This window comes from Mchenga conophoros, linkage group LG6 (genome assembly GCF_057382185.1).
Source record: "Mchenga conophoros isolate Kocher_MC1m ecotype Shallow Benthic linkage group LG6, M_conophoros_male_GT1.1, whole genome shotgun sequence".
Classification (NCBI taxonomy): Eukaryota; Metazoa; Chordata; class Actinopteri; order Cichliformes; family Cichlidae; genus Mchenga; species Mchenga conophoros.
The window spans coordinates 42,853,029-42,867,030 of NC_140531.1; the positions used below are offsets into that span (position 1 = coordinate 42,853,029).

The 14,002-nt window shown below is 49.2% G+C and overlaps 2 protein-coding genes across 8 annotated transcripts in view; one reads left to right on the forward strand and one right to left on the reverse strand.

The window, feature by feature from the left end:
* Window positions 1–1,455: 1,455 nt before the first annotated feature.
* The window catches only part of kif16ba (kinesin family member 16Ba), a 45,102-nt gene continuing 32,555 nt past the window's right edge, over window positions 1,456–14,002 (forward strand). For 3 of the 7 annotated variants that reach the window (XM_085278193.1, XM_085278195.1, XM_085278194.1), the window contains exon 1: window positions 1,456–1,755. The gene's annotated coding sequence lies outside the window, so the exon portion shown is untranslated. The remainder of the gene's footprint in view (window positions 1,756–14,002) is intronic. The other 4 variants (XM_085278198.1, XM_085278196.1, XM_085278197.1 and 1 more) reach the window with 4 other exon arrangements.
* prokr1a (prokineticin receptor 1a) lies at window positions 2,016–8,400 on the reverse strand. Its single transcript, XM_085278254.1, has 2 exons — window positions 7,988–8,400; window positions 2,016–4,042 (listed from the first exon to the last, which is right to left on the reverse strand). The coding sequence occupies exons 1-2, from the start codon at window positions 8,398–8,400 to the stop codon at window positions 3,271–3,273; spliced, it is 1,185 nt and encodes a 394-aa protein (XP_085134380.1). The 3' UTR covers window positions 2,016–3,270.

Sequence of the window (14,002 nt, forward strand, 5' to 3'; positions counted from 1 at the left end):
CATCATCAGCCTGAGAGGGTTACAGAGACATTTCTCAGGCTGTGGAGGTCACAGAAGAGCCCAGATTAACATCTGCAGACCTGCAGACTCACCTGGCTCAGATAAGGTCAGAGGTCAACAGTAAGAAAGAGGCGGGGCAAAGATGGGAGAGTCCAAGCAGAAACCACTGCTGACCAAGAAGATCACAAAGTCTCGTCGCACATCTGCCAACAAACATCTGGAGGATAATATTCTGAGGGCTGACGAGACAGAAGCTGAACTTTCTACGTTTCATCCAGAAACATCCCAGCAGCAGCAGCCAGGGTGGTGGTCGCGTGACGGTCTGGCTGCTCTGCAGGAACCAGCAGCTCCACCTCTGATTGGCTCAAAGTCTGGACTTAAACCAGGCCTGGCAGTGAAGCTGGACTTAGCTCCAGGTCGTTCATGATTTAAGAAGAGAGGCAGTTCGTTTTCACAGAGCTGTACCTGTTTGCTTCGTCCATTTCAGGCGCTTTTTATTTGCAACGCAATGAATATTAAAACACTTACAACCATGTGAGTGAACCCTAACATGGGCACACAATGCAAATCAGCAGGGAGGGACTGTAGCGAGTCATTGTTCTCTTCAGGTTCACGTTCATCGTTGCTAAGCAGATTATACAACAGCAGCATTACAAATATGCAGATCAAACCTGTGAGACAGCGCTGCACACACACACCAGAGAAAGGTCAGAAACCCTGTGATGTGAGGAAGAACAGGCAGTATTGATTTCAGTATAAACTCCCTCGATGCTGCTACAGAGGACGCTGGCGGACTTTGAGTCTGTGCGTCTGAAGCTGCTGCGTGAACATAAATAAGAGACCGGCTTCACAGAGCTGTGTGCTGATCGGCACTAATGAGGGTGGAAACGATGGCGGAGGCTGAACTGATGGTCTAAAGATCAAACCAGCCCACGCAGAGAGCGCACCGAGGTACAAACAGCCTCTGAAAGCTGCACGAACACCAGCACGCACCACTCCAGCTCTCACCTCTGCTCCTTCATTACAAGCTTAAAAATGCATCTTTATTTGACATGAATATGAGCGGAGAATCGTGCATGCGCACGCAGCCTGCTGCATTACCAACAGTTTTACTTTGAACAGCAGGAGCACGTCGGGGAGTCGGGCTGAAATCCACAGAAGAAGAAGAGGCAGGAGGAGATGTGGTGGACTCCTTCCAAACTGCTGGTGTGAGGGCAGAAGGAGGTCGCACCAAACTCTGATTATGTCACTTTAACTGAGGGCCCCGAACGCTGAGGGGTGGTCGACACGTCTTCCTGAAGCCTCACTTCAGCTTCGTAGCTGTTGCCACGGTGGCAGTCGGACGTGACCATATCTAGATAACTTTGCAGCTAATGCTAGTTAGCAACTTCCCACAATTACCCACACAGCAGCCATGTTATTGGTCACATGATGTCATTAAAACGCTCCTTAAAGCTCCAACATCACAAACATGGTGCAGACGTCCAGTTCAGGTGACGCTAGCAGCAACAGCCACCTGTCAGTCAGAGAGGCCACGCCCCTAATAATGCAATCCAGTTTAAACAGGGGCCCGTTCTTCGTACCTCGCTAAGTAGGTTAGCCGGATTAGATTGTTGACGATTTCGCGTGATCCTGGATCAGTCGGTTCCCCGAAGCTCATCCGGGACTTGCTGTCATAGCAACAGAGCCGTAAGCGTAAACCTGCTGGGGAGCAGGTTTACTTTATGTAAACAGGATTAGATCGCGGCCACGCAGGTATGTCCGCTTCATTTATACGAAAGCAACAGCGATATTTTTCCACTGTTTCACCATAAATAAATATTATCAATGTAACTAAAGATAATGCAGCACTTGATCCTTTTATTGATGTCACACAGATACATACAGGTCATTTCCTAAAAAAGGGAAATGTACTATTAACATTCTATTACATGTATGTGATTATTACAGATGTAATTCATATTTCACAGTAGTAATTGTAAATTACTTCATGTAATCAAGATGAGAGACCACGGCTATAAAAGCGAAGGTGGATTTGGGAAGTCTGTCGCAGCCATGTCCTGTCCGTATACGCGACCAACCCATTGCGGAAGGTGCAAGATTGATAAGGAGAGTCCTCAGAATTCAGCGTATATTGCGGGATAGACAGGATCCTTTAGCTCAGCGCGACAGTGTGCTCATAGAGAGATATCGATATTCCCGTGAGGGTATTATTTACTTAACCAACTTGTTGACGAGGGGGTGCAGGACCACCACCTGTCTTTTTTTCCTCTGCCCTTTTCTTGGTTGCTGTTATGAACAAACTAACAGAGTATTACAGGCCAGTATTACCTTGCCAAGAGACGCAAAGCAATCTAAGAGATAAATATTACCATTCTGTAGAATACTCCTGTATTCCACTTTTACTTGTTCCCATGTTCTTGTGGGTCCTGTTGTGGCTCTAATGTGAAAGGGGATATAATATAACATATTATAATATAATATAATGCCATATGATATTGGACAATATAGTGTCATATGATAGATCTACCCTACCGCCTACTGGTGTTGGCCAGAGGGGCCGATGGCGCGATATGGCAGCTGTGGCTACAACCGTAGCTGCCTCCACCAGTGTGTGAATGTGGGAGTGAATGAATAGTGGTATCGTAAAGCGCTTTGGGTGCCTTGGAAAGCGCTATATAAACCCAATCCATTATTATTATTATTATTAAATTACTTACGAGTTTGATTTGTCAGCAACTTTCTGCCAGCCCTCTCTCCTTGCTTTTGCAGCCTTTGCAGTGTTCTCTTGCGTTTTAATTAAACTCTGAAACTCCTGAAATCCCTCACTCAAGAGTTCTTGCTCTGCTGCCGGAAAATACCGAGCACGCCCCTTGGACATTTTCGCCGACCAATCAGCGGGTTGCCGATCAATGTTTCTACTATCGATGCGTAGCCCCTTTTACGACACCCAGTGATGTCACATTCCTGCGTCCAGCTGTACTAATCGTCAACAGCAGGTGTGTTCGGGGAACCGGATTAGCGAGCTCACGGTTAGCGCGATGATTTGATCTTGGATGTAGTAAGCGACGTACGAAGAACGGGCCCCAGGTCTCTGGCCTCAGTGTTGTAAATAATAACAATAATAATATTTTCATCCACATAAGATACAAACAGCTGGAAACGACAAAAACGGGATCAGAAAGTCTCTCCATGGACGATGCAGCGTCGCTAACACTCGGCAGCAGCCACAGTTCTGCTGAGCAAACACGTCACAGCTCGCTCCTCACTTCAGCTCCGAGTCTCTGCGTGCAGCCGCTTTACCGGATGTTTTGTGCCTTCCATAGAAGAAGAAGTAGGTAAGTACCTCAGCCGGCCGCCCTCCACCTCCTCCGTCACCCGGAGGGAGGATGTCCGCGGCTCAGCTTCATCCAGCCACTTGGTGGCCACGAAGCTCACCAGCCTCAGAGGGAACTTGATGGACTTATTCAGCTGCTTCCTGCTGTTTCGGACGCTCACAAAGCAGAGGGTGTTGATGATCCCGTTGCTCATGGCGATGCACTCGATGACGTAGAAGGCCACCAGGGAGTTCTTGTCCGTGGAGATAAGGGTGGGGTAAAAGTCCCGCACCAGGGTGAAACCGTAATACGGCGCCCAGCACAGGATGTAGGCCACCAGGACCAGAATCAGCACCACCACGGTCCTCCTGCGCTTCTGCAGTCTCTTGCGGATCTGTACCGTCTGAAAACCTGGAACATTTTTAAACCACAGCTCTCTGGAGATGTGGGTGTAGCAGACGGCCATGACAGACACGGGGCCCACGAACTCCAGAGCGAAGACGAGGAGGAAGTAAGAGCGGTAGTAAACCTGGTGGTCCACGGGCCAGATCTGAGCGCAGAAGGTCTTATCGGGGCAACCGTCCACATGTGGGTACGTCGTCTCTGAGGCCATGTAGGCAGACGGGATGGAGATGAAGATGGGGACGAGCCAGATGGTCAGGATCACGCAGCACGCCGTCTGGTGCTTCATACGAGGCCTCAGCGGGTGCAGGATCGCCATGTACCTGCAGACACAGACGGGAAGCTGGCTCAGGTGGAGGAGGGCCGGCTTTTGCGCCCTTCACACGGACTGCTTCTAAAACACGGAAAACTTTTGGTTTCTGAAGCTTTGATAATATAAATTTTTAGTTACCGTATTTTTCGGACCATAAAGCACATTAAGCGAAACAAAACAGATGAGTCAAACTACTCCACTCATTCTTCTTTCTTCCTCCACTTCTGTACCATCGATTCATTAATGCTGTATTCTATCACAGCAGCTCTGTTCCCATGTTGCTGCAGTATATTAATGACTAACCTCGTATTGTGGATGGATTATCTCAGCCGTTCTCCTGGCTGAAGTTTGGTCCGTTTACAGCATCCTGCCATGCGACTGCATTTGTCTCTAACCACATTAAATCGGTTCGAGGTCAGTACGCACAACCAGGATTCATACATGAGGCGCTCCGCATTATTAGACGCACTGTCGATTTTTCAGAAAATAAAGGATTTTAAGTGCACCTTATAATTTACCTTTGACCACCGGGGGAGAGAGCGTGCTGAAAGGCGTACCTTTGCTCATGTGTGCCACAGACATGTATGGTTTGTTGTTATTAATATCTCCTTCATACCTTAATGAATCACTATAAACGAATACAAACATCAGTGGGATGATGAAATCAACATAACAAACAGAATATAGTCAACGCTTCCTAAATCAGCTGAATCATAATCATCTGATTTTTTAATGTTGTAATTTTTAATGAATCACAGTCTAAAGGTCCGGCTGTGAGTATCAGTACATCATCAGTTACATAGCAGCGCTGCATTAATCTAACATTGGTCTTACTTTGACCCAGAAGGACTGGCAGCTGGACGATGAGCCTGTCTCAGTCCAAACTGCCGGGCCCTATCAGGCCCTCTCAGGTCCTCTCAGGTCCTCTCACGCCCTCTCGGGCCCTCTCAGACCAAACTGCCGGGTCCTCTCGGGCCCTCTCAGGTCCTCTCAGGTCCTCTCAGGCCCTCTCAGACCAAACTGCCGGGGCCCTCTCGGGCCCTCTCAGGCCCTCTCAGACCAAACTGCCGGGCCCTATCAGGTCCTCTCAGGCCCTCTCAGACCAAACTGCCGGGTCCTCTCGGGCCCTCTCAGGCCCTCTCAGACCAAACTGCCGGGTCCTCTCAGGTCCTCTCGGGCCCTCTCAGGCCCCCTCAGGCCCTCTCAGGGCCTCTTGGGCCCTCTCGGGCCCTCTCAGGGCCTCTCAGGCCCCCTCAGGCCCTCTCAGGCCTCCTCAGGCCCTCTCAGGTCCTCTCAGGTCCTCTCAGGCCCTCTCAGACCAAACTGCCGGGGCCCTCTCGGGCCCTCTCGGGCCCTCTCAGACCAAACTGCCGGGTCCTCTCAGGCCCTCTCGGGCCCTCTCAGGTCCTCTCAGGCCCTCTCAGACCAAACTGCCGGGGCCCTCTCGGGCCCTCTCAGACCAAACTGCCGGGTCCTCTCGGGCCCTCTCGGGTCCTCTCAGGCCCTCTCAGACCAAACTGCCGGGTCCTCTCGGGTCCTCTCAGGCCCTCTCAGACCAAACTGCCGGGTCCTCTCGGGCCCTCTCAGGTCTTCTCAGGTCCTCTCAGGCCCTCTCAGACCAAACTGCCAGGGCCCTCTCAGGTCCTCTCAGGCCCTCTCAGACCAAACTGCCGGGGCCCTCTCAGGTCCTCTCAGGCCCTCTCAGACCAAACTGCCAGGGCCCTCTCGGGTCCTCTCAGGCCCTCTCAGACCAAACTGCCGGGTCCTCTCGGGCCCTCTCAGGTCTTCTCAGGTCCTCTCAGGCCCTCTCAGACCAAACTGCCAGGGCCCTCTCGGGTCCTCTCAGGCCCTCTCAGGCCCTCTCAGGTCCTCTCAGGTCCTCTCAGGCCCTCTCAGACCAAACTGCCGGGGCCCTCTCGGGTCCTCTCAGGTCCTCTCGGGTCCTCTCGGGTCCTCTCAGGCCCTCTCAGACCAAACTGCCGGGTCTCTCGGGCCCTCTCAGGTCCTCTCAGGCCCTCTCAGACCAAACTGCCAGGGCCCTCTCGGGCCCTCTCAGGCCCTCTCGGGCTCTCTCAGGCCCTATCAGGGCCTCTGATTTGGCTTTTTATCCTGTTCCCTTTGGAGGTTTTGCTCTTTTACAAAGTAAGACTGTTTTTGTGGTGGTTACGTACTGACGGCACCGTCTGGACACGGGACGTTTCAACCTGTGACTGTGAGGACACGTCAGAGATCTTTCTGCTGTTTTTCAGTGCTGTCATCGTCTTGTCTGTTATGAAGGCGGAGCTCCTTTTCCGCCTCTAAAATCTGTGGACACATTTCTTTCCTGGTATTTCTGCCTGAATGGATCGGATTGGTTGAATGGAGCTTTAGTTTTTCAGGATGTCCCCTCTCGGGGGTTCTGGTGTTTCTGTTGATGTAAGACTGTGTTTGCAGTTTCAGAGGAGCTGAGCTTTGATGTAAGCGAAGCAGCAGTCGTGTTGGTTGGATTTAATGGATTGTGTTGTTATCAGCTGCAGAAGTGTTTGTACCCTGAGTCGGTCTGACACGCTGCCAGATGTTTGGATGTGTTCGCTCTCAGGATAACGAGGAAAGTGGAACCACTTTGTTGTCCCCAGATACACAGAAGCTCTCTGGAAACACTAACAGCCGTCAGCCAGGCGTGATGAAGGACGCGTGGAGGACCGCCGGAGCGCGAGCTGCCCGGTTTCACTCAGAAACACGGGAGCTGCTTTTGTTGAAGCAGAATGTAAACCCCGTCTGTCAGCTGGTCCGCTCTGGAATGTGCTTGATGTGGAGCCACCGTCAGGACCCTGCACATCATCAGCGGCCTCGCTGCTGCCGCCACACGCTTCGACTCACACGCTTCGAGTGCTTATCTGGTTTCTTAGCGTGACTCAAACATCATTCATACTTTGGCTCAAGCACACCTGAGGTCACGTGACAGGAACCTCTGAAGATTGATCTGAGAGTACAAGGATCCCACCCCGGGGCGGGCTGATGGTCGTTTAAAAGAAGCAGCATTCCCACAGGGGTGTCAAAGTAAGGCCCAGGGCCCAGAATCGGACCGGCAAAACTCAAATATGGCCCAACTGGTCAGCTTAAGAAGATGTGGCAGTTTTTACAGATACTAATGAGTTCTCAGTAAATCAACAAAACCTTCATGTTTAATATTTAATGTGCAATGAGCTCCACTTAAGATCACAGTGGACTTCAGTAAACTTTACAGTAACTGTGCAGTAATTGAATTTGCAGCACTGTTACTGTAAATAAATGACAGGATATGACTGCATTTATACTACTGTAACATTGTATTGATTCTATATTTTTCCTGTAAATTTCCTCAGTATTACTGTAATGTTTGCCAGTCATGTTTTACAGTGTAGCCTCTCCTCTGACATCTGATTGGATGAAGCATGATGCTCATGTTGGAGGTTTTGATCCCGTCAGAAGGACTCCAGACGCTCTGATCTTCATCAGCGAGTGATGTCGTACTGACCTCGTCCATCTTTCAGGCACAAAGTGAATATTTAAGATTTAAATGGATCACCTGTAAGGACGTCCATCCTGGTAGGATCCTGATGGTTGTTTCAGAGGACCAAACCATGAACATCAGCAATAATTACCAATCATTTCAAAGAGGAGTGGACTTTTCTGTTCCATACTTCTATTCTGTAATAAAACATCCTGGCCTTTACGGAGCCTCTCACTACCTTTTTAGCTCCTCCTACTCTCAGACCTCCCTCTGGGTAAGTCAGTTTTCCTCTGGTTGGGCAGCTTCTGGAAGCCCACTGAGGGGCAGCTCTAAGTGCTGACGCTGTGGCAGAGATTCAGCAATATTATAAACCGAACGTCCGTTACCCAGGATGTTCTCACACGGAACATTTACACGCCAAACCAACCGAAGCACAAACAGAGGCTCTGTGTTGTCTGCTTGTGTTCCCGGAGGTGAACTCACCTGTCCACGGCGATGGCCAGGAGAGCGTTTGTGGACACGTAGAGCGAGACAGTGCGCAGGTAGTTGGTGGAGGCACAGAGCAGCAGGCCGTGCTCCCACGACAGCTGCTTCACCACGTAGTAGTCTAGCAGGAAGGGACAGCAGATCGCTGCCACCAGCACGTCCGACACGGCTAGGTTGGCGATGAGCAGGTTGGTCAGGTTTCTGAGCTGCTTGTAGCGGGCGAGGCTGGTGATGAAGAGGCAGTTCCCCACGCCGCACACCAGCATGATGCCCACCAGCACCACGCCAATGACTATGGTGGCCACGAAGAAGGCCCGCCCCTGCGTGGTGTCCAGGATCTCGTCTGGGGAAATCCCGTAATCTGGGAAGACACCCACCAGCGCTGAGCTGCTGTTGGTCGAGGTGCACATTTTGGATCAGGTCAGCATGCTCGCACTGCTACGCCTGCAGGGACGGGACAACAAGGCAAGGGTTAACCTTTGAAATTTGGGAGGGGCCAAAGTTCACGTTTGAACCGATCAAAAACACCTTTCTATGACTGGTCGCTGTCGTGAAGCTCACCTCTGTTCTCAGGTCAGAGAAGCGAGGACCCTAACTAGAGGTTGTCATGGTTGCAGTAATAAAAAGGTTGACGGTTAGCGGTTGGCAGTGACTAAAAGTGGACCCACCAAAAGATGCAGTTCCTCTAACGGCCAGTTGAGGCTAATGCTAGTCCTCACAGACTCACAAACACAGAGCTTCTCACCGCAGGGGGCGCTCTCGAGTTCATCCAGACTGAACGGGGCAAACATTTTTGTCTTCTGTATATTTTTTAATAGGAGGGTTTGAGTCAGTGGCTATAGTTCAGAGGTAACATATTAACGATCTTTTGGAAACCACCATCGCGGCGACGCCCTGTCCTACATCATTAACCGACCAATCAGCACGCACTAGCAGAACGCTGGGGTTTTGTGGACAGCGTGAGAAAATTTACACAGACTAAAATAAAATGTTTTTGTCTAGGAACAGCGCCCCCTGCTGCACATGCAGCTGAATTATAGCAGGTTCCTGTACAGTGATATTAACAGGAAGTGGTTTGGGAGCATAAATGCATATAACAGAGCGCCCCCTTCAGGCCAGCCTGTGTTTCTAAAGCCATTACTGCCATGACCGCTGATGGCTTCTTTCCCTGCGTGTTTGCTGCAGATGGAGCGTGTCGTTGGCCGCTCGGGGTGAGGCTGGATGTTTGGTGTGCAGCAGTCGTCAGATTCGCCTGCAGGCTGGGGAATGTTGCATCTCAGCTCTGAAAACTCGACGCAGGAGCTTCTCACCAACCTGCCTCCTGATTGTTCTTTGTGCTGCAAGGAGCTGCTGCTCACATCATCGTTAACCCTTTAGCGCAGCACGCCGTGTCCTGTGGGGACGAGTCTTTCCTGCCGTTGTTGTTTTAAAATGTTTCACAGATTATTGATTCATATACTTTTAAACAGACTCGGGAGCTTACATCGCTGAGAAACAGACAGTTTAAAAAGCTTTCATGCAATATGTCATTATAAAAACACAACATTAAACTGCACTGCTTTAACGTCTGCTTAATGTTTTAGTGCTCATAATAATTTCAGTATATATATATTTTTAAACAGATTTAATGTTTATTTTTAATAATAATAATAATATAATATTAATATAATATAATAATATAATTATTATTATTAAAAATAATAACGAATAGACCCCTGTGGAACCATTTGCATGTCCCAAAACTTTAGTTATAAACGTATTCATGACTACGGTCGCTTGCCTGCTGTGATGGTTGGAGACGGTGGAGTCGAGCTGAAGATGTTCAGACGTTCGGTGAGCAGGATGGACCTGAGTCCATCAGAGGGACAGCTCAGAGTCAGAGAGGTGGAGGTGGTCTGAGCATGTGCAGAGGGGGTGTGGATATACTGGACAAAGGATGAACAGACATGGGTTGTATTTTAGACTAAATATACTTCATTGTAAGACCAGCTTGTGAGTCTAAGTCATTTAAGTGTTGATTTACGATGGTGAGCTGAGAAAAGGCAACACTGTTTAGAAAAAGACTAAAAGGTGACATTTTAACAAACTCGCTGGCTAAGTGCTGCTCCCTGCTGGTGACAATGTGAGTTGTATTTTCCAGATGGTAATTACAAAAAGTAGCTTTAATGTTTAGGATCTGACTGGAGCATGATGATTATATGATAACATAATGATAATACCGAGAAATAATAATACAAAATATTTAAAAAGAGAAAAATTTATACGGAAAATTTTGTCTTAAAAATAAAGTGAATATATCAGCTGACACATGATCAATTTTTTCACGTTTCACATTTTGTTCACAAAAAACATAATTTTAATAAAGCTGTGATACAAATGCAGTGAAGAAGAAATAAAAATAACAAATAAGTTCAGATCAATTCCTTGTTTTCCTGTCACTACTTGGTGCAGCACGATCAGATATTTCTGAGCATCTTTTAGCGACTGCTGCCTGTATAGCTGAGACCTCTCTGCCTCCACAGCAGATTAAAAATGAAGCATTAACCTTCCTCTGAGACTTTTGGCCCCTGATTTCAACCCCTGAACCTCATGTTAAGAAATCAAAGCTCAGCAGCAGAGACAGAAACACAGAAACACACAGAGAGTCTCTGATCCTACAGATTAAACACACTGACAGCGTGTAAAGCAGATTTTAAAGCATAAAAACAGAATCAGAATAAAGTTTCAGAGGGTAACCCCCCCCCCCCCCCCCCATGTGACCCGAGGCTGGGTGTGAGTCCTGTTAACAATAAATCAGCTGATCTGAGAGAAATAAATAAAAGATGTGGAAGGATTTCATACAGACCTGAAAATGCTTCTCTTCCTCGCTCCGCTCTGCTGAATGAAAAGAAACGAGCGCGAGCAGCAGGCGCGCTCCCGACGAACAGCGACCGACCTCCACCCCCCCCCCTCCCCCCACCGCCTCTGACAGGGGAAGCCTGTTTGCTGCGTGTTATTACCCAGGATATGACCGGAGGACGTGTGTGTGTGTGTGTGTGTGTGTGTGATTTCTAATGCAACAATTACCTGTGAACCAAACATTAAATTATGTGAGAAAAATAAAATACTTACACATTTCCCACAAGTCCACCAACTACTGAGCTCTCAAGCTGTCACGTGACTTTGGGACAGGCCTCCTGTTTTATCTTTTTATTCAAGATCTGTTCACATGTACTTAGCAAGTACATACACATGAAATGCAAACTATTTACATGGCAACGCACAGCAGGACGTCCCGTACAACGAGCAGGTTCGTCCTTTATTCCACCTTAAATGTCCCGTATACTGACCTGCAGTGCCACGTCCTGACCAACAGATGGCACTCTTACAAATAGCTTTCGTCCAGTCACAGCGACGCCTGTCACGCACAGCAGATGTGAGGTGTTACGTGACTCGTAGAAATAAGGCGCTGTTTGGTCTGCGCAGCGTAATAACCCGGCGAACTTTAGCTCCTGATCTATTTGCTGAGTTTTTGTTTCAAAGGAAACGCTCGCGTGATTTCTGTACTGCATTTTTCTTTATTGCTTAAAACGAGGTATTAATAAGCTGAACACTAACCTTTTACAACAGTTTTATTATAACGTGAAGACGGTGCATATTTACACTCCGCCCAGCTGGCTGTGCATAGTGCTCGGGCACGTCAGACTGTGTGTGCTTGATAGCTAAAAAGTTGCAACCTACTCTGGGACGAACATTTTTACTTTGAGGGCATGAAGACAGTTCATGTGTCTGTGTGCAGGTGGACGGCCGTGTCCATGCTGTCCGCGACCATTGCTTTTGGGGTTTTCTGCAGATCAAAAGGAGGAAAAATGCGCCCACTCCGAGCCCGACCCCGGCGACTCCATTATCAGCAGCCTCTGAAAACAAGGCCGTGAGCCGACAGTCAGCTGTGAAAGCATCACGCAGCATTCATCCACTGCTCCTAAACCCTCAGACGTCTCTGGTTTCTCTGCTTTGATGTTTCTGCGATGAAGCTGACGAGACCTGCAGGACCTCCGAGAGCAGCCTGGCAGCATCAGGCGCTTCCATAAACACACTGACGCACAGAAACACATCCATCATCCGTTTCCAGGGATTTTGCCGCGATGACGAAAACCAGACTGACTCCAGATCTGCTCCGAGGTCCACAAACTGCTGCTGGCTTTGTTTCTCAGCATCACGTCAGGCTGTAATCGCTCATACAGAGGCCCCAGCTAAACACCTGCACCACCAGAGCTTTTCACAGGAACCCGGACGACTGACTCCAGTGAATCCAAGATTTCAGTGTAAAACAAACACGCCCACCCACAGGAAACTCCCACCTGATGAGCTGCAGGGTCTCCGACTGACTGTTTCCTGTTTCATCCTCTGGTTTCCTGATATGATCTGCTGCTTTATCAACATCGATCATTAAAACTGAGTTTAACATGAGGCTCATCTGTGGCAGGACGATCTGTCGGTCCCGTCTGTGTCAGGCTGAGATTTCCTGTTTGGAGTTCATTTAACGGCACTTCTCCTCCTGTGAGTGCGGCCCACTTAGCTTCCTGCAGACCTGTGACTTTAGTTCACATAGTTCAGGTACTTCAGGGTCTTTCTCAGAGTGATGGCAAGGTGAACATGAGGTGGGGCCAGGTTTCACAATGAGCTCACCCGAAACTCTGGCTGATTGGGACCCACACCCAGTTTCACACCTCGGCTCATGTGATTAGAGGATCATCAGGGGGTCCTTTTGTCCCTCTGTGGGGGGAAACTCCCACTAGGTTTATATCTGGGACTCTCCACCATTTGACCTTAGAACTGAAGAAGCTTCTCGGATGAGAGGTGAAACGTCTTCAAGTAACTTAAAGAAGTCCAGACGCTTTTCTTTGCAAGCTCCTTTGACTGAACAAGAGGTGGTGTCAACATCAGCTTTACCTGCCCATCTACACATCTTATGAAGACTCTAGAGCGGCTCTTCCTCGACCTCCTCCGACCACAGGTACAACATGCCCAGGACCCACTACAGTTTGCATACAAGGCGGGTGTCGGAGTGGAGGATGCCATCCTGTACCTCCTACACAGAGCCCACTCACACCTGGATGGGGGAAAAGGCACGGTCAGGATCCTGTTTCTTGACTTTTCCAGTGCCTTTAATACCATCCGGCCCTGTATGCTTCAGGAAAAACTGAACAGGATGGAGGTGGACCCCTGCCTGGTGGCTTGGATCTCCGACTACCTCACCGACAGACCACAGTACATCAGGCTGAAGGACATCACGTCTGACACAGTGGTCAGCAGCACAGGAGCACCACAGGGAACTGTGCTGTCCCCTCTTCTCTTCACCCTGTACACCTCTGACTTCTGCTACAACTCTGAATTATGCCATATTCAGAAGTTTGCAGACGACACAGCCATCATGGGGTGTATCTGGGATGATCAGGAAGAGGAGTACAGAAGTCTGGTGAGGAACTTTGTCGCATGGAGTCACACAAACCACCTGCAACTCAACACCTCAAAGACTAAGGAACTGGTTGTGGACTTCGGGAGGTCCAGAGCAGGTCCACTGCGGGTTCAGATAGAGGGGGAGGAGGTGGAGGTGGTCAACAAGTACAAGTACCTCGGGCTGTGGGTGGACAATAAACTGGACTGGTCATGCAACACAGAGCACCTGTATAAAAAAGCCCAAAGCCGACTGTACTTCCTCAGGAGGCTGAGGTCTTTCAACATCTGCAGGAAGCTCCTGAGGATGTTTTACCAGTCGGTGGTTGCTGGAGTACTTTTCTATGCTGTGGTGTGCTGGGGGAGCAGCACAGCAAAGAGGGACTCATCCAGGCTGGAGAAACTGATCAGGAAGGCTAGCTCTGTGGTCGGCATGAAGCTGGACACTCTGGTGACAGTGGCAGAGAAAAGGACATTAAAGAAACTGATGGACATTATGGACAATGCCAGACATCCTCTGCACACGGCCATAAACAACCAGAAGAGTCTGTTCAGTGACAGGTTGCTTCTCCCCAA

What these genes read in the sequence shown, in the direction of transcription:
- prokr1a (XM_085278254.1), bottom strand. Translation starts at nt 8,400, where the DNA reads ATGTGCACCTCGACCAACAGCAGCTCAGCGCTGGTGGGTGTCTTCCCA. An exon ending in CTGGCCATCGCCGTGGACAG is followed by an intron (nt 4,043 to 7,987) that starts GTGAGTTCACCT and finishes CTGTGTCTGCAG; the next exon opens with GTACATGGCGATCCTGCACC.